We start from the raw sequence: 20,938 nt of genomic DNA, 5'->3' as shown, positions 1-20,938 counted from the left end.
AAGGTAACAGAAGGCTCAGAGGCCACAAGGCAAGGAGCAAGGTAAAAATGTCCAGATCAGAGAGCCAAGGATGACTCCATGAAGAGGCATCGAGGTACTGGCAAGGCTGATTTAAGTAGTTCAGGAAATGCTGAATCAGGTAGCCAGTGAGAAGGTGGTTCAGGTAGCTGGGAGCAGAGCTTGCTGGAGGCCTCTGCTGGTGGAGAGGATTCATAGCAGGCAGAATCAGGGCACGGTGAGACTGCACAGCAAGCGAAAGAAACCATGACACTAACTTTTAATTCCAGCTAGGAAAGCTTAACGTTTATTTTTAACTCTGGCTTTAGATTAAAAGCATAGATAGAGAAACCTAAGTTAGAGTCCAACCCTAGCTTTTATTTGCAGCTTGGGATATTAACATTAGAAAATGCCAAAAGTCTAGACAATGATCAAATATAAAATGCTAAAAAAAAAAAAAAGAAATGTAAGCACATTTCTTTATTTAATTACATTTATTGGTTGCCTATTTAAAAAAAAACAACAAACAGCTCTAGGTGGCATGCATTATGTCATAATTATAAATAATAAGGAAAAATATTTAAACACAATGAGGTCTATATTCAAAGCAATTTAGCCTGATAATTCACAAATGAAGTTATTTTTTGAATATTGGGGCATATATCCTGCTATATTAGACTCAGATAAGTCACTATAATTTAGCAGGATAAAAAAACAGGTGTTCTGGTGACGTTCTGGGGTGAGATAAAGTTATCCAGCCATCTTGACCAATATTGCCATGGATCTGGCTAAGTTAGCCCGATAACTTTAGAATTGCTTAGAGCAGCGCCAAAGTTATCCAGCCTCATACGGTCGAATAACTTTAGCCTTAACCAGCTATATTTAAAAGAATATGACCATTTCAGTGAGGAAGCAGAATTTTTAAAAAGTCCCGGCATGGGCCTCATAGCGCAAAGCACACAACCCTCTGCCCACACTCATTCAGGAACCCATGGGCCCTACCAGGCCGATCCTGCCCATTCCCCAAACCCCTCTGACCACTCTTGCTAGCTGCCTGCCCCGATCGTGACCTGCCCTGACCATGGTCTGCTTCTGGATTTTAATTACCTTCACTGCCCGAGGGACCTGCCTATGTCCTGCAGGTCACCAGAATCCAAAGGCTAAACCTGCAGGGGAGGCGGCTGATAAAGAGGAAGCTCCAGACTGTCCCGCCCTCGAGGCTGTATCAACTACGCCGCAGCACAAAGGGCTCACACTCCTGTTACCCTTTCCTCTTATACTGTTTTTGCCAGTTTGGGTGCGAGTTTTGTCTTACTGATGTCATATGAATCTGTCCACTGTCTCTGCTAGCTCTTGGAATTCTCTCTGCCTCTTCATTCTTTTTCTGGTTTTCCTCTCATTTCTTTTTCATTTCTATTATTTTTCCTTTGTGGGTGATTATCTTTCTATCTGTCGACTGTATTTTTACAGCTCATTATCTTCTCTCACTTTCACCTTGTTTCACCCTCATCCTGCCATTGACATCTCTTTCTTCATCCCATGATGCCTCTTCCCTCCACCATTATCCCCTTTCTTCTCACAATCATTTTTTGAGCGTACCTCCCTATCTGCTTCTCCTCTCTGTCGCACAGTCCCTTTCCTTCACCTCTTCACCTTTGTCTTCCTCTTTGTCTTCACCTAATCATATTCCTTGCCCCCAGTTCCTCTTCTTATCACAGCCCATGACCTTTCTCCCAGCAAATATCCTCTTCTCTCAGCTCCTCTCCCAGCCCCTCTCATCTTCACACCCTGTTTCTACTCCTCTTCCTCTCCCACAGCTCCACTGTCAGCCCCCCCCCCCCTCTCTCTCTCCAGCCCCTCTTCCTTTCACAGTTTCTCTCCTCCTTACCAAGCCAGGATTTGCCTTTCAGTTCCTCTTAGCAGTATTCCCTCTCCCAGCCAGTGTCCCCTTTTAAAAGCAATCTTCCTGTCTCCCAGCCAGCATGCCTTCTCCTCTCTCCCAACGCTAAGAAGTTCTCTCAACCCCTCTCTCAGCATCTCTGTCCTTTTCCCGGGCCCTCTGTCAACAGCCTTTCCCATCTCCACTGCACCTCAGTGCAGAAGAGCATAAGGCAGGAAGCCTGTTTGTCCTACACTGCTGGTGCTCTCTGATTCCCCTGCAGCACATTGATCAGCCACTCCTCATCCGCCAATGGGCTGCAGTGGGAGGCAGGAACAGTGGCAGGGAGACAGAAGCACTTCCTTCCAAAGAGCTCTCAGCTCCCCAATCCACAGGAGTGCAAGACACAATACTGTGGGTGCTCAAGCACCCACAGAGCTGGCACCTACGGGCCTGCCCCCTTTATTTTGATGGCTGAAAGTAATCGTAGCTATATACTTTCAGCCTGGGGGAATTTATGTGGGTAGCCGCTCAGTTAGCCAAGCAAATTCCTTTAACAATGGGCCTCAAAATATATGGGAGGCTGGGGGGGGGGGGGGGGCGGCTCCTGTCCTAACCTATCTCACGTTCGTTACTAACAAACAATACATAACATGGATTATCCTTGCAACCAAAAATAATCTTCAGAAAATATGATTATAAGATAAAACGCATGTAGAAGATAAAGTTATATGGGCGTAGCTGAACTATGTGAGGGTGTGTGTGTTCTTCCTTACAATCGTGACGTTGTGACAAAGAGGTGAAGTGGCCTTCAGCAGGCTGGGCTGGGCTGACTCTACTACACACTGAACAAGTGGACTTAATTTATGGTGGCAGAAGGGAGGAGGGGAAGAAAGCACCGACCATAAAAGAGGTAGTTTATAATTAAGCTATAATGATTCTTCAACAGGACTCGCCATACCGATCAATCCCTGCCGTCATAGTAACGGTCACCCGGTACTAGGCGTGCGGCTGGCACTGTCTGTTTACTCTGATAACAAAAAGTGAGACCTACCTTTCAATCTGATAGGAGAGCGTCTCGCAGCAAACGCTGAGCACAGTGTTATTCGGGGGTGTTTCCCAGTAAATCTAGAGAGGGCAGTTTTCGAAAGCATTTACGGGGGTAAAAACAAACAAAAAACAAAGGTTCTACCCATGTAAATTGCTTGTCTGATAATTGCCCGCCCTGTATGCACGCGGGTCCACAAAATGCCTACTTTTTACTCGCGCCAAAAGAGAGGTGCTCCCGGGGCAAAGTTAGGATTGGAGGAGGAGGGGGGTCGGAGAGGGTACATGCCTGGTTTGGGATTTCTGAATCCACAGAAAAAGGAGGTGCAGATCTCTGCAGGTATTTTTTCCCGTAGGCAATTTTTAAAGTGAAAGTATACAGGCGTTTTTTAAAAAAAGAATTGGTACATAGACCATGGATAAAAAGTAGCCGCTGACTTTGCAGCAACGTTTGTAATATGCAAATTGTCCCTCCCTGCCCCCGCCCTCACCTTAATATGCAGATTTCCATGAAGGGTTCATTATAGAATTTGTGATTCAATGCCGACAAGAGCAACATTTGTGGGTGCCACATTGCGGATTATAGGGAAAAGTTTGATACCAAATTGGAAGGTGTGGAAAACATGAAGTGTCTAGCAAAGCTAGAATGGTCTAAGGTCTTGCGGCTAAAATTTAATGCAAAAAAAAATGCACAGTTAAGGATTTAGGATTCAAAAACCCAAGGGAGAGGTATAGTATAGGGGATGAAATTCTTCTAAGCATGAAAGAGCAGGGATTGGGTGTGATCATATTGGATGGTCTTAAGTGGCCAAACAGATGGATAAAGTAACAGCAAAAGCCAGCAAAATGCTTGGTTGCATAGGGAGAGGAATGGTCATCAGGAAAAAGGAGGTGATATTGCCCTTGTATAAGTCTCTCCTGAGACCTCATTTGGAATACTGTGCTCAGTACTGGAGATTGCATCTACAAAGGGATATAATCAGTTGGAGTTGGACCAGAGGGTTGTCTACTAAAATGATCAGTGATCTTCATTCCAAAGCATATGAAGACAGACTTAAAGATCTAAACATATATATACCCTCGAGGAAAGGCAGAATAGGCAAGACATGACAGAGACATTTAAAAACCTCCAAGGTATCCATACCCAGGAGGTGGTTCTCTTTCAAAGGAAAGGAGGCTTAGAATTGAGGGGTCATGGGATGAGGGTAGACTCAGGCCTATTCTAAGGAAATATTTCTTTACAGAGAGGGCGATGGATGCATGAAACAGCCTCCCTAGAGAGGTGGTGGAGACAAGGACAGTATCTGAATTCAAGACAGCATGGGCTAAACACAGAGGATCTCTGAGGGAGTGATAGAGATTGTAAAGCTGAATAGTTTACAGCAGTGGTCCCCGACCCTGTCCTGGGGGCCCACCAGCCAGTCAGGTTTTCAGGATATCCACAATGAATATGCATGAGAGAAAATTTGCAAGTCATTAACCCGACTGGCTGGTGGGCCCCCAGGACAGGGTTGGGGACCACTGCTGTAGACTATTCAGCTTTACAATCTCTATCACTCCCTCAGGGAATGCTGGCTGGGAGATGTGAAGATGAATAAATACATATGATTGGTTGTAAAAAGTTAAATCTGGCTGGAAGTGAGAATATTGCTATGAGGAGGGTCTGAGAGAAGAACTGAAAGAAGGAATTCTCCACACTGAACATAATATGGAAATTGAGGAATATAAAATATGCTAAATAATAAATAATAGGAGGAGAGAAACAGTGATGGGAAGTAGAGCTGGAGATAGAGGGGCTAATGGTAGAGCTATGTGACAGGAAGAGGAGTAGACACAGGCTATGAGGGTAACAGAGGCTGAGAGAAGGGAGGAGGGGATACAAATTGGGAGAAAGGATATGGGCTATGATAAGAAGAGGATCTGGGGTGAGCAGTTAGGGAGCGAGAACTTAAGAAGGGGCGAGAAGTAAAGAGACTGGGGAAGGAGATGATGGGGCAGAAAAGGGAAGTAAACCAAGAAAAGGCTTGTGAGTAGGAAAGAAATCAATGGGGGAGGGAATAGACATGAAAGGGATGGGGAGTGGGTTGGAAGTGGCATGAGTGGGCGAGACTAGGAGGAGGTGAGAGAAGATAACGAGCTGGGGAGGGACAGTCAACAGATAGAGATGTACACATGAAGGAAAAATGACCGAAATGATAAAGAAATGAGAGGAAGATCAGAAAATAAGTTTTCAAAGAAAGGCGTGAGGAGGCAGAAAATAAACTAAGAAGAATCAGCAACAGAGCATAGATTCAAACTACCGACACAAAGGTTAGGAAATTGTTTATTTTAGGTATGGTGAAGATTTCTTTGTTAGCTGAGATGAGTCAAGGGTTGGGGCAGTCACTGGGGTAAATAAGGTGTTTTACTGGAAGGATGTGCTTAAAATCTTTCCCTTAAAAATTGTTCCCCTTCGGCAGTCCCAGTATTGAGAGGGGCTGCGGTCAACGTTTGAACTGAGGGAGAATGGAAGGGAACATTGTTCCCCTTATTCACAAACATTTTAAAAATTCTTTATTATATCCTGCAGGAGACAACAGTTATCTCTGAGGTTTCCAAGCTGAGGATGGGAAGCACCACATGCAGCCGAGGCCCTGGAGCTGTGGAACTTCAGATTCAGATAATATAATGGCTTGAGGGTTTTACATATGTTCCCAAAGCAATAATCATAATGATTAAAATAAAAGGAGAAGCCTCTGTATCGCTCCATGGTTAAACCACATCTAGAGTACTGTGCAAATCTGGTTGCCACACCTCAAAAAAGATATAGAGAACTGGAAAAGGTTCAGAGAAGGGTGACAAATGATCAAGGGAATGGAATGGTTCCCCTTTGAGGAAAGGTTAGAGATTAAGGCTCTTCAGCTTGGAAATGAGACAGCTGACGAGGAGCTATGATAGAGTGGAGTGGAACAGGTAAATGTGAATAGGTTGTTTACTCTTTGAAAAAAATAAAAAGACTAGGGTACAATCCATGAAGTTACAAAGTAGCACATTTAAAACAAATCGGAGAAAATGCTTTTACACTCTACACACACTTAAGCTCTGGAATTCATTGCCAAAGATATTGTACAGGCAGTTAACATAGCTGGATTTAAAAAAGGTTTATTTATTTATTTAATTTATTTAAAAGTGTTTATATATCACTTTTATAAATACAAATTAGTCAAAACGGTTTGGACAAGTTCCTGTCAAAAAAGACCATAAATTGTTATTAACCAGGTAGATTTAAGGAAAACCATTGTTTACCCCTGGATGTAATCAACTTGAAATCTATTAAGAACATAAGAAATTGCCATGCTGGGTCAGACCAAAGGACCATCAAGCCCAGCATCTTGTTTCCCACAGAGGCCAAACTAGGCCACAAGAACCTGGCAATTACCCAACCACTAAGATGATCCCATGCTACTGATGCAATTAATAGCAGTGGCTATTCCCTAAGTAAACTTGATTAATAGCAGTTAATGGACTTCTCCTCCAAGAACTTATCCAAATCTTTTTTGAATCCGGCTATACTGACTGCACTAACCACATCCTCTGGCAACAAATTCCAGAGCTTTATAGTGCATTGAATGAAAAATTATTTTATCCGATTAGTCTTAAATGTGCTACTCGCTAACTTCATGGAATGCCCCCTGGTCCTTCTATTATTTGGGATCCTGCCAGGTACTTATGACCTGGATTGGTCACTGTTGGAAATAGGATACTGGGTTTGATGGACCCTTGGTCCTATCCAGTATAAAGGAAAAAAATGATAAAATAACAGGAAGTACAATATCAGGGACATATCTCAGGTTTTGGTGGTGGTCTGTATTGTCCCTGGTCAGATTTCATTTCTGTCCTGGTGACAGGATACCACATATTTTGCTGATAGTGACTGCTGAGTTGCCAGGGCTCAGGGGCATGCAGGTGACAGAGTGTCTTATGTAGACACTGCCAGCATGGGACTGGTCCTACCCTGGAATCTGTGAGTGTTGGGAGAAGTGCCACAGGGGATGGGGAGGCAGGAGTAGCTCCAGAAAAAAATGATGTGTCTAGGCTCAGGAATGGCAGAACAGGGGAGCGATCCAAGCTAGTGGAAGGGAGGAATCACAGACTGAGAGGTGAGCTGCCAATGAAGAGAAGCCTAAGGTTCTGAGGAGGGGTGAGGTGAGGGGGGAGCAGTAAAGGGGGTGAGGTGTGGGGGGAGCAGTAAAGGGAGGGGAAGCTGGCTAAAGGGGCTGAAGAAGAAACTGCTGGGGAGTGGAGGGATGGGAAGAAGAACTGGGAAGGGGGTGCAGAGAACAATGGATCAAAGGGAAATGGAGAGCAGAGCAGACTAAGGGGATACAGGGAGTGAAGTAGACAGAGGGGTATTAAACCTCCTGCCCCCAAATATAAAAGTCAAAGTATGCCCAGGCAGGAGGGGTAGAATTAAACAAGGTCAGAGAGAGTAAGGAAGGGAGGGGAAAAGAGAATAATGTGGGGAGAGGAGGAAGAAGAGATTAGGAGAATGTGAGAAAAAAGGGGGGGCTGAGAGAAACTGTGGTGTGGAGGGGTGAGGGAGGAGACTGGGGAGGATGAGCTGGGGAGAGGGAGAAGACTGACTGGTGGGACTCTGAATGCTTTTCTAGCTTTTGTTTTGATGACATGAGTCTTCCCCATGTCTGCATTACTTGCTTCTCTCTGGATAGTTAAATACAGGCTGATCTGTCACGTCACAACCCACTCTGTGGGGTTGGTTTTTTTTTGTTTTTGTTTTTTCTGGGGGGCACTATAATTTGTGTTGAATTCAGCATCCCCAATCATTTTCAAAAGTTGGCTCCCATGTCTCTCTGGTTATTTTTCTGGATGGGGTGTACTTAATGCCTACAATTTTATTCTGTGTGCAGTTGGTTCTGCAGTACAGGGTTATAATTATGTGACTTTTAAGTGAGTGTGATGTAAGAGAAAACCTCCAGAGGGTTCCCTTACAAGAGGCGTCTTTTTCTTATTATTCTTCCAACTTGCATTCCCAGCTCCATGTTCGGTAGAACCGTACCTTAGTCATGCGAGTCTGCTATGGTTCTTTATTTATTTATTTATTTATTTAAAAACTTTTATATACCGGCATTAGTAAGCATACATCATACCGGTTCACATTGTAACTGAAAGGCTGAAATTACAATCAACGGGGAGGGGGAAACAGGGAGGAATATACATAGAGCAGAGGGCAGAGAAATGGAAGCATTAAAACTGTAACAGACTTTTTACAGGTATGTATATACAGGCTTAAACGGATTACTTACAGGGTCTATATACTTACAAGGGCCCAGGGGTCTATATACAGAGGTTCAGAGAGGTATGGGCTGAAGGGGGTGAGGGGGGTGGAGATTAGACTGGGTAGGCTTGTTGGAAGAGCCATGTTTTAAGTTTTTTTCTGAACTTGGAGTAACATGGCTCGAGCCTAAGCGTGGTAGGGAGGGCGTTCCATTGTTTGGGGCCTGCAATGGATAGGGCGCGATCCCTAGTGGAGGTGAGGTGGGCTTTTTTTAACGGGGGAATGGAGAGGGTACCTTTGTTGACAGAACGAGTAGGTCGGTCAGAGCGTATGGGACAGAAGGGTTCATCTAGCCAGTTAGAGTTGTGAGAGTGGATAGATTTGTGTAATATAGTTAAGGCTTTAAAGAGAATGCGAGATGCGATGGGGAGCCAGTGGAGTTCTTTGAGTATGGGGGTGATATGATCGGTTTTCCGAGAGTTGGTGATAACCCTGGCAATTGCATTTTGGAACAATTGTAAGGGTTTGGTAGTGGAGGAGGGTAGGCCGAGGAGGAGGGCATTACAGTAGTCAAGCTTTGAGGAAAGGGTAGCTTGGACGACAGTACGGAAATCATGATAGTGGAGGAGGGGTCTGAGCTTCTTCAGAATACTGAGCTTGAAGAAACCTTCTTTGAGGATGGAGTTGATCTGTTTTTTTAGATTGAGTTGTTGATCTAGAATTACCCCAAGGTCTCTTACAGTAGGTTGGGACGTTATAGTATTGAAAGCTGGGTCATTAGAGATCAGGGGTTTGGGGGGAAGGTGGGGAGAGATAAGGAGCAGCTCTGTTTTAGCAGAGTTTAGGGCAAGGTGGACGTTAGTGAGGAAATCGTTTATGTTGGCGAGACATGTGTTCCAGAAAGCGAGTGCGTCTGAGAGAGAGTTGTGGATGGGAATGATGATTTGCACGTCATCTGCATAGAGGTAGAATTTGAGGCCGAGTCCTGTGAGGAGCTGGCATAGGGGAGTGAGATAAATATTGAAGAGGGTAGAGGAGAGGGAGGAGCCTTGGGGAACACCTTGAGCCAGGGGGTAGAGTGTGGAATTGGCGTTTCCTATCTTGACAGAAAACTTTCTGTTAGATAAGTAGGATTTGAACCATAGCAGGGCTAGGCCTGAGATGCCTATTTCGGTCAAACGGTTGATGAGGAGGTTGTGATTGATGGTGTCAAAGGCAGCTGAGATATCGAGGAGGGCGAGGAGGTAACAGTTGCCTTGGTCCATGCCTATGAGCAAGTGGTCTGTGAGGGAAAGCAGGAGTGTTTCGGTGTTGAGGTACTTACGGAAACCATATTGGGCTGGGTGTAGTATATTGTTGTTTTCTAGGTATTCTGTAAGTTGGATGTTCACAATCTTTTCCATAATTTTGGAGAGGAAGGGCAGGTTGGAGATAGGGTGAAAGTTGGCGGGGTCTTTGGGGTCTAATGCTGGTTTTTTTAGGAGGGGCTTAACAATTGCTTGCTTGAGGGCATCAGGGACAGAGCCTGAGGAGAGGGAGGAGTTTATAATGTCTGCAATGGGTTTGGAGATAGCATTTGGGATGGAGAGGAGGGATTTTGTGGGGATGGTGTCTGAAGGGTGGGATGCGGGTTTGAGTTTTCTGAGGATAGATTCCACTTCTTTAGAGGAGGTCAGTTCGAGGGTTTGGAGGGTGGGTGTAGTGGGGGGAGGTTCGAGGGGAGGGGTAAGGGGGGTTGAAGGAGATGGGAGTTGAAATCTGCGGAGGATGTTAGTGGTTTTTGCGAGGAAATATTGGGCGATTTCTTCGCTCTTGGTGGTGGCTTCATTTTCAGGGATAGCGGGTTGGGAGGACTTGGTAAGGTTGGCAACATAATTGAAGAGGGCTTTCGGGTTGTACATGTACTGGTGGATCTTGGAGGCATAGAAATCTCGTTTGGTTTTGAGGGTGGTTATTCTATAATGGTGAAGGGTGGATTTGTAGCTTGAGGCGAGTTGGGGCGAGGGGGCTTTACGCCAGATTCTCTCTCGCTGCCTCAGGGTATGTTTTAAAGTTCTTAATTCAGTCGTGTACCATGGTTGATGGTTTTTTGTGGATTGGGGTAGGTTACGTCTGGAGATGGGACATAGTTTGTCAGCGATTTCAAATAACTCCTTGACCAATCCACTGGTCTTCCAACCTACAAGTGGCCTTACTTGTTCTCTCATGGATTCTGGGATGCCAAGTCCAAGCTTCTAGGTGCTATTGCCTAGTTTCTCCCTACGGAGCACTAGAGGAAGGCATGGACACAGATTTTAACCAGAAAACCTTTTTCCTTTTCGGATCATCCTTAACTCAATGAACTCATTTTTCATGTGTGAGTAATTCTTGGGAGCCATACTGTCTATTCTTATCTGGACTAAAGGATGCTTTATTGGTTTTGCTGCTAATGGGTAGAGGATTTTTTTTTTATCCTGACTATTATCTCTGCTATTGGAGCCTGTGACTCAAGTTATGTTGATTTACTGCTGATGCCCCAGAAAAGGTAAATATAGTTGGATAAGTTGGAGTCACTAAAACTTTGTGTTGGATTGGAGTTATTTGATCTTAGGCCTTGGGGTCATGAAACAGAGTTTGATCAGAAATGCTTGAAGAACATGCAAGATTCCCACTTAGGAGGTCAGTCAGAAGTCTCAGAGGAGATAGATATGTTTCATAGATAGATAGATAAAATACATATACACGTGTCTTAGGTGTGTCTATACAGCACTGCATACGCTTAGAAACTTTAGAAATTATAAGTAGTAGTAATATAATAGTGAGTAGTATAATGGCAGGAGAAGTAGCCTCAGTTCTGCATAAGTGTAGAACTGAAGAAGCCTTGTTCAGCGAAACATAAGGCCTTTGTTGGGGTTTCTATGTTTGGGACTTTATCATTCAGCGATTGTTTTGTACTTCAGACGACATTTTATTTCCTCTGAGACTGTACACAAGGCTATTGGGCTATGAAAGTCATTGTTATAGCATAATTCTCTGTGAAACTATTCTGCATGATATATTTTGTATTAATCTACATTTATTTATTTGAGTTTCACTATTTTGAAATTTTTGTATAACATTTCTTGTACATGCTTAAATTTAATTTTTTCTGTGTCATTTGTCTGTCTTTCTAAATTTTGTTTAATTGCTAATAGTTTCTTTTTTATGTATATTTAAATAGTATATTACAATACATTTTTTTCCACAAATATTCTCATTAGTGTGCTATATCATATATAATTTTATGTTTTATATATATTTATATATATATATATATATATATATCTACACACATTCACACACATATATAGGCTTACATAACCTATGGCCAACCTATCATAGCCCAAACACTGTATGTACTAGGATCAATACTTTTTAATATATTTATAAATGATCTGGAAAAGGGAATGATAAGTGAGGTGATTAAATTTGCAGATGACACTAAATTATTAAATGACTAGCTGATTGTGAGAGATTGCAAGAGGATCTTGCTAGAGTGGGGGATTGGGTATCTAAATGGCAGATAAAATTTAATGTGGACAAGTGCAAAGTGATGTATATAGGGAAGAATAGTCCTAAATATAGGTACATGATGCTGGGTTCCATATTAGGTATCACCTCTAGGAAAAGGATTTTGGAATCATTGTGGACAATACTATGAAATCCTTGACCCAATGGAGAGTGGCAGTCAAAAAAGCAAATAAAATGTTAGCTATTATAAGAAAAGGAATGGAAAATCAAACAAGATATCATAATGTCTCTGTATTGATCCATGGTGCAACCACACCTTGAGTAGTGTCAGCTGTTCTGGTCACCCGATACAGAGGATCTAAAAAAAAGTACAGAGAAGAATGACCAAAATAATAAAGGGGAGGGAATGGCTCCCCTATGAAGAAAGGTCAAAGAGGTCAGGGCTCTTTAGTGTGGAGAAGAGATGGCTGAGAAGAGATACGATAGAGACGTATAAAAACTTGAATGGAGTGGAACGGGTAAGTCGGGAATGGTTTTTTACCCTTAGGGGTCACTCTGTGAAACTAATAGCTAGCACTTTTGAAAACAATCGGAGAAAGTATTTACTTACTCAGGCACAGTTAAACTGTGGAATTTGTTGCCGGAGGATGTGGTGAAAGTAGTTTACTTAGCTGGGTTTAAAGAGAGATTAGACAATTTCCTGGAGGAAAAGTCCATAAACCACTATTAGCCATGTAGACTTGGGAAAACTAGTGCTCATCGCTGGTTGTGAGCAAGAAGGACTGGATCTATTCTTTGGGATCCTGGCAAGTACCATACTTGTTACCTGGTTTGGCCACTGTTGGAGTCAGGATGCTAACCCAGTATGACATTCCTTATGTTTGTTATATTTCTGAACCTGATGATCTAGGCCTGCTGTAATCTCAAAATCTGCCACATTTATTGTATACTGTAGGTGTGAGCTTCCTCTTATTCTGTCTTGCAAAGCATTATAAAGGCCTGAAATAAATGACGTAAATCAAAGGTTACTTCCACATTTGTTAAAATCCTGTTTCTAAAAAAAAAATACATAGAAATGAATGTAGAAAAGGACCAAAATGGTCCATCCAATCTGCCCAGCAAGCTTCTTGTGGTAGTATCTGCCGTGCCGTACAGGTTACCCCATGTTTCTCTTAACGATAGCAACTCCTGCTCCGTGCAGTTCTCTCCAAGCCTTATGATAACCCATAAAAATTTACTGCTAGCAACATTTTTACTGGGTGATGAGCCTCCTTGAAAGTTCAGACAGTGTTGCTTGACGGGCTTTGCTTATGGATTTGGCTGTAGAAGTAGTCCTGTGTTTTTTTCCTTTATGGTTGTGCATCAGTTCCACAGACCGTAAAAGTCGGGCTCTCGGTGGTTGCTGTCTGAATCCAAATTCCCCTTTTCCCCTTTAACCCTTGTCCCCTCCTCTCCCTCTCCCCCTCCTCCCCCTCTCAGTCCACCCCCCCCCCCCCTTGGCCCTCCATCACCACGCCCTACCCCCACGCCCTATGTCCTCTTGTCATTATATAGGCAATAAACTGACAGGTTAATGGGAATACAATTTTCTTTTAGTAGTGTAAAATCTTAACTGTATACAATATTGTAATAAACAAACATGGGGAGGGGCTTGGGAAGGCATGCATATCTCTCAGCTCTTCTACCGCTCCCCTCGGCTAAGCCAGAAATTCACCCCTTGTAAGAGGCTCATCATCGGGAGAATGTGCTCCTGATGATGAGCCTCTGGGCTGCTGAGCCGGGGGGGGGGGGGGGGTGGCAGAGGAAGTAGAGGGCCATGCATGCCTTCCTGGGCCAGCAAAGACTGGCCCGTCTATGTGCCCACATCCCTATTTCCCTGGGAAAAACAGGGAGGAGCCCCTACAAGAGGAGGAATGGGAAAAGGCCTGGGGTGCACCTCTTGGACAGGGGGGGGCGGCTCGATCATTGCCTCTTCCTCGATGGGTGGGGGAGGAGCATCCGGCTGTTCCCCAGCGGCGGTTGCAGCAGGTGCGGGGGCTGGGGCTGGTGCTTCCTCCATTTTTTCCTCTTCAACATCACCTTAAAACAAAAGCATGTGTCAGAATGATGTCTACTTAAATGTTGAAATACATATTATCTATATATGGATATTGCCCAGTAGGCTGGAAGATTCATTTACTACCAGCCCCATGCTGCTCGGCAAAAAGCCGATCAAGCCACCTCCTCTTCTTCAGGCGCAGCCAGCGGGCCTTCTTCTTCAAGTCCTCTATCTACAGGAAAGAAATAGGAAGACAACAATGAGTGTGCTCTGTAGCTGGTAATGGGACCTTCATACTGGTATGTGACAATGAATGCTAGTACTAGATTTAGCCTACATGAAGGACCATGATACCCACTTCACTAGTCATGTAGCTGTGGGAATATCCTTATGGAGTAACAGGAATCCTGCAACTGGTCCTCATCTATGCCTTCTCAATGCATTGTTAATGATTAGCTCTTCTAAGGTCTGTGCTTCTCAAGTCACTCTTTGGGCCACACCTAGGCATGCTGGTTTTCCAGTTATCCTTTAGGAGCATGCATGCTAATGAGTAAGGGATATTGTCACTGGGCATGTCAGACTGTCTCATGCACAGTAATTGCCCTGAAAACCTAACTACCTAGGTGCAAGCCAGTCCTCAGGGTACAAGGTATTGCTGGACATATCAGCAGGAAACCATTTTATATTCCACAGGTAAGTTACTACCATCTCTTCCTTACAGCATTTAGAATACTTGTGGCTTAAAACTTCAAGCATTCCATGTAAATCTGGCCTACTGTCTTTGTTGCCTAGTGTGCCCTCATAAAGCTATGAACAATCATGCAAATAATCTGAGGTGTAAGCATTACAGTCTCCATACATAACCATATAATATAACACTATATGGTGGGCACTAGCATCCCCCCTCCCAGGCATAACCTGACCTTGACACTCCCCAGTGCCCCCTTATGCAGTAGCTTACATAATAACAGTGAAGACAGTCAACTCATGCCACAATGGCAGGAGGCCCGCTCGTTGTGTGCGAGCTGCAGCTCCCTCCAAGCCCTGCATAAAACCCTGCAATTAGTGTGCCTGCCCACCACAGGGAACAGGGGCCGCTCATCAGCCACCACCAGGGACACCAGATGGGCAACATCCCTGGTGATGAAATTGGGCTGCCCGCCTCGCCCTGGCATTTTGCTCACAGTGAATGAAGGAACAAGAAGGCCCGCCCTTGCATTGCTGAGTGTGCGCATGAACATACGTGCTCTGTTGCTCAGTGTATGCAGCAACGTGCACAGCGCGCGTAGGGCACACCCAACTTGCAGCCGACACAGGCACGTATTTTGCATTGTTCACGTGCATATGCGTGAACATTACAAAATACTTTGCCTTTGACACGCGCCACAGCATACATGCATTTATGGCCGCTCAAGTGGCCATTTTAAAATCTACCTTTAAGAGGGCAGAGAAGCGGCATTACATCTAGCATCTATAAAGCCCCTCAATTGCATGGGGTCAAAAAACCCCATATCTAACAGAATTAAAGACTATGAGACATTTACAAGGGTGCCTAACTGTACAAGAGGCTCCCAAGTAGGTGACCTCAGGTCTCATGGCCAAGAATTTCCTCCTTCGCTCCATGGCTAAATCTGAAAATATCCACATTTTTCATCCTTGAAGGAAGCCTCTCAATGAAGAAAAAATAAACAGAGAATATGATTTCTATGCTGCAGAAACACAAACGAGATTAGCAATAGTAGCTTGTGATTTAACTAATGTATGGGTACTTGCCAGGTATTTGTGACTTTGATTGGAAACAGGATACTGGGCTTGATGGACTCTTGGTCAGACCCAGTATGGCAATTCTTATGTTCTTATGTTAAAGTAGCTTTGGAAAAAGGTTTGCACCCCAGAATTTTCCAAAAAATCAGTCAAATCCAAAGGACTATTCTGCTGTTTTTTTGTCTGTATCCTTCTTAGCAGCTAGCAGGTAAAAGATTTTGGGGTAGATTTTAAAAGGTGCATGAGCGCATCCATGTGCATGCGCTACCCGGCACACACACATGAACACATGATTTTATAACATGCGTGCACAGGGGAACACGTTATAAAGTCGGGGGTCGGCGCGCACAGGGGGGTACATAATTGGGCGCCTTGTGCGCGCCGAGCCGCGCTGCCTTCCCCCGTTCCCTTCCCCCTAGCCTGACCTTCCCCACCCCTTCCCCTAACCTTTCCCCCCCTAGCCCTACTCTAACCCCCCCTGACCTTTGCCTTACCTTTTGCGCCTGCCTCTGGGCAGGTGCAAGTTGAGCACGCTGGCAGAACGGCAAATGGCCGCTGTGCCAGGAACCTGTGTCCCTGCCCCTGCCCTGCCCCCAGACTGCCCATGCCCCGCCCCCGGACCACCCCTTTAGTAAAGCCCCGGGACTTATATGCGTCCCGGGGCTTTACGCGCGTTGCCGGGCGTTTTGAAAATAGGCCCGGCGTGCGTAAACACCTCTGAAAAGCCCCGGGACTTATATGCAGGTGCAAGTTGAGCACGCTGGCAGAACGGCAAATGGCCGCTATGCCAGGAACCTGTGTCCCTGCCCCTGCCCTGCCCCCAGACTGCCCATGCCCCACCCCCGGACCACCCCTTTAGTAAAGCCCCGGGACTTATATGCGTCCCGGGGCTTTACGCGCGTTGCCGGGCGTTTTGAAAATAGGCCCGGCGTGCATAAATCCTCTGAAAAGCCGGCCCTTTTTTAATAGGAGGCAACGCTGATTCTGAGATTTGTAACACGTCCTTCATATAGGATTTAAACATCTCAATAGGGGAAACCATTGTCGTTTGAGGAAAATTTAAAATACGCAAATTCAAATTCTTAGCAAAGTTTCCCATATTTTCAAGCCTTCACAAAACAGATGTTAAATCCACAATTTGTTTAGCTTGTTGTAATTCTTGTAATTCTTTAATTTGGGAAACAGGAGTCTCCAAATTAGAAACATTCAGTTATAAAATTATAGTTACATGTTCCTATTGACTTCATGCCTCTAATCTCCCTCCACCTCTAGTGTTGCCAAAGCTGACCTGGAAAGATGAGATGACTTCTTGGACCGCCTGTGAGCCAGCACCCATGACCCCAACAACAAGGAGAACTCACCCGGCCCCAAGACTTCATCCGCCACTCCGTCAATCTGTCTCTCCGACTGCCGGGGATGCTGACACTCCTCTGAGGGTGTCCCGCTGTATTCCACCAGCAGCAGAGAGCACATGAACGCTGAACGATGACGCGCTGGCAGCGCCAGGAATCCAGTCATGTGTCGGCGTCTCAGCCACCACACGGGCAGCAGCACCAGGGGGGCCTCGGTGTTGACCAATCTATGGGACTGAGCAAAGCTTCAGCCATTGGCAGCTGATAGCCCCAAAACCAGCCAAGTTGGTCTCTGAAGTTGGCACAGGTAGAACAGGTGAGAGCTCCAGCATTGTGGTTTCCCAGGACATCCCTGATGATGGCAAATTCCGAACAACTCTCTTCCTCTTGTCCATAGCCACAGGGGAAGGTGTACAGCAAATGAACAGGAAAGAAATTATGAAGAAAATTGCAGGAACTCAAACTCACATGTCTGTTCAGGGTGCCATCTTGACACCCCCCCCCCCCCCCCCCACCACACACACACACACACACACAAGTACCCAGCAAAAAGATCCCATACTAGTAGTTCAGGTAATATAAGCAGTAGATAGTCCTTAAGTCAACTTGACTAATAGTAGTTTATGGACTTCTCCTCCAGGAACTTGTCCAAACTCTTTTTAAAACCAGCTACACTAACTGCCTTAAGCACATCCTCTAGCAATGAATTCCAGAGCTTACCTGTGTGTTGAATGAAAAACAATTTTGTCCGATTTGTTTTAAACATACTACTGCTAACTTCATGGAGTGCCCTTTAGTCATTGTATTACCTGAAAGAGTAAATAACTCATTCACATTTACCCATTCTAGATTTCTCATGATTTTATAGACCTCTATCATATCCCTCCTCAGCCGACTTTTCTCCAAACTGAACAGCCCTAACTTTTCCTCATAGGGGAGCCATTCCATCCCCATTTATCATTTTGGTCACCCTTCTCTGAAACTTTTCCAGTACAACTATATCTTTTTTGAGATGCAGTGACCACACTATGCACTATGACATTCTCCATTTTATTCACCATTCCTTTCTTAATAATTCCTAACATTCTATTTGCTTGTTTAATTGCTGCAGCACACTGAGCCAATGATTTCCATGTATTGTCCATTATGAGTCCTGATCTTTTTCCTGGGTGATAACTCCTAATATGGAATCTAACATCTTGTAACTACAATGTGGATAACTTTTTCCTATATGCATCACCTTGCACTTATCCACATTAAATTTCATCTGCCATTTGGATGCCCAGACTTCCAGTCTCACAAGGTCCTCCTGCAATTTATAACAAGCTGCTTGGGATTTAACCATCCCAAATTATTTTGTGCCATCTGCAAATTTGATCAGCTCACTCATCATTCTCCTTTCCAGATCATTTATATATTTAAAAAAACACTGGTCCAAGTACAGATACCTGAGACACTCCACTGAAAAAACTGACCATTTATTTAATCCTACTCTGTTTCTGATATTTTAGCCAGTTTGCAATCCACAAAAGGACATTGCTTATATCCCATTACTTTTTATTTTTCTTAGGAGTCTCTCATTGGGTACTTTGTCAAATGTCTTCTGAAAATCCAAATGCACTAAATCTCTTGGCTCACCTTTATCCACAAGTTTATTAATCCCTTCAAAAAAATGATGTTTCCCTGCACTGAAGTCAGGCTCACTTGTTTATCGTTTCCCAGATCACCCCTGTAGCCCTTTTTAAATTTCAGGGTTACATTCACCACCCTCCAGTCTTCAAGTACAATGAACGAGTTTAATGGTATGTTACAAATTACAAGTAATAGATCTGAAATTTCATTTTTTACTGCGGTGTATACCATTTGGTCTGGGTGATTTGCTACTCTTCAGTTTGTCAATCTGGCTGCTACATTTTCCAGTTTCACTGTGATTTGGTTCAATTCAACTGAATCATCACCCTTGAAAACTGTTTCTGGAACGGGAATTTGTTTAGCCTTTCCACAATGGCCTTATCTTCCGTAAGTGCCCCTTTAACTCTTCAATCATCTAACGGTCCAACTGGCTTCCTCACAGGCTTCCTGCTTCAGATATATTTTTAAATGTTTTTATTATGAGTTTTTGCCTCTACAACTAGCTTCTTTTCAAATTCTCTCTTAGCCTGTCTTATCAATATTTTAAATTTAACTCGCCAGTGCTTATGCTTTTTCCTATTTTCTTCAGATGGATCCTTCTTCCAGTTTTTGAAGGAATTTTTTTTGCACCATACCGGCAGTCGTTTGGCCTTCCATCCACCATATTTAATGTGAGCAATACATCTGAACTGCGCTGCTAGAATGATATTTTTAAACAATGTCCAGGTCTTTTATACACCCTTAACCTTGGTAGATGCACCTTTCACTTTTTTCTGTTTTCCTCATTTTGCCAAAGACTCCCTTTTGAAAGGTTAGTGCTAGAGCTGTAGATTTACTTATTGTCCTTCTTCCAGGCAGTAGGTCAGATTTGATCATGTTATAATCACTATTGTCAAATGGTCCCACCACCATTACCTCTCGCATCGAACCCTGCATTCCTATAAGAGTTAGATCTAAAATAACTCCCTCTCTTGTCAGTTCCTAAACTCAGTGATCAGTGAAACAGTCATTTATTTATTCAGGAATTTTACCTCTATAGCATGTGCTGATGTTACATTTACTCAGTATTGGCATAATTGACATCTCCCAATGTTACTGTTCTATGAAATTTATTAGCTTCCCTAATTCCTCTTAGCATTTCATCATCTGTCTGATCATTTTGGCCAGGTGGATTGTAGTGTACTCCTATTGCTATACTCATCCCCAACACACATGGGATTTCTACCCATAAAGACTCTACTGTGTATTTAGTCTCCTGCAAGACCTTTATTATGTTGGACTCTATCCCACCCTGAACATAAAGTGCTACCCCACCACCAAGTTGATCCACCCTATTACTGTGATATAATTTGTATCCTGGTATATCTCTGTCCCATTGGTTATCCTCCTTCCACCAGGTCTCTAAGTTGCCAGTTATATCTACCTCTTCATTCAGTGCTATACACTAACTATCCCATCTTACTTTTTAGACTTCTGGCATTGGCATTATAGGTATTTCAAAGTATGTTTATTGTTTGTATTCACAACCTGTTTATCAATTGACAGGGATAATTTGGAATCTTAACTCAGGTGCTTCTTTACTTATAGGCACAAGGACTACTTTTGCTTTTATTGGAACCTCCTTTTGGGATGCCCTAACTCTCCTGTTTCATTAGTGTCATTCAAAGATACCTCCTTCTGAACCTTGCACTGCTGAGTGAAGGTTGGCTTTCCCACTTGTTCTAGTTAAAAGCTGCTCTATCTCTTTTTTAAAGGTTAGTGCCAGCAGCCTGGTTCCACTCTAGTTAAGCTGGAGCCCTTTTTTTGGGAAAAAAAACTCATCATCCCCAAATGGTTGCCCAGTTCCTTCCCTGCACCATCGTCTCATCCATTCATTTAGACTCTGGAGCTCAGCTTGCCTCTGTAGACCTACACATAGAATAGGGAATATTTCAGAGAATGCCACACTGGAGGTTCTGGATTTCAACTTTCTACCTAAAAGCCTAAATTTGGCTTCCAGAAACTCCCTCTCACACTGTCCTATGTCGTTGGTGCCCACATGTACCACAACAGTCAGCTCCTCCCCCATTAGAATTACCTATCTTATGCTAGCTTTTTATTTCAGGCACACTAAAGAATCTACTCCACTATTTCACCTTTCCCCCAAAATTTCAAAGTCCTAAGATTTCCCAAAGTAATACTCACTGATCCTTTTCAGCCAGCAGTAAAATCTTTTCCTCTCCTCAGTACACCTACAGGATTGGCTTATGTGAAAAAAACATAGTTTATGTAGACCTGCCCATCAATAAGATGATGAAATTAAGATAAACATCAAGATGTTAATCATTAATCTGAAAGGTCTCATAAAACTTGACTGTTGCATTCATTGCTGGTAGAAGATCCAAGCAGTCATTGCTCCTGCACTGACGATAAGAAACAATGGGGAACTTCCATGTAAGTATTCACACTTAATTTTTAATGAGTAG

The 20,938-nt window shown here is 43.8% G+C and overlaps 1 protein-coding gene across 2 annotated transcripts in view; it reads left to right on the top strand.

The window, feature by feature from the left end:
* Window positions 1–20,302: 20,302 nt before the first annotated feature.
* ANXA13 (annexin A13) overlaps window positions 20,303–20,938 on the top strand; it is a 128,198-nt gene continuing 127,562 nt past the window's right edge. Inside the window, exon 1 of one of the 2 annotated variants that reach the window (XM_029591982.1) lies at window positions 20,303–20,906. In XM_029591982.1, the coding sequence (XP_029447842.1) occupies window positions 20,892–20,906 (15 nt within the window). In that variant the 5' untranslated portion in view covers window positions 20,303–20,891. The remainder of the gene's footprint in view (window positions 20,907–20,938) is intronic. The other variant, XM_029591983.1, reaches the window with a different exon arrangement.

The sequence above is a fragment of the Rhinatrema bivittatum genome, chromosome 2, assembly GCF_901001135.1.
Source record: "Rhinatrema bivittatum chromosome 2, aRhiBiv1.1, whole genome shotgun sequence".
Classification (NCBI taxonomy): Eukaryota; Metazoa; Chordata; class Amphibia; order Gymnophiona; family Rhinatrematidae; genus Rhinatrema; species Rhinatrema bivittatum.
The sequence above is the reverse complement of the archived record's forward strand: the minus strand, read 5'-3'. Positions and strand labels throughout refer to the sequence as shown.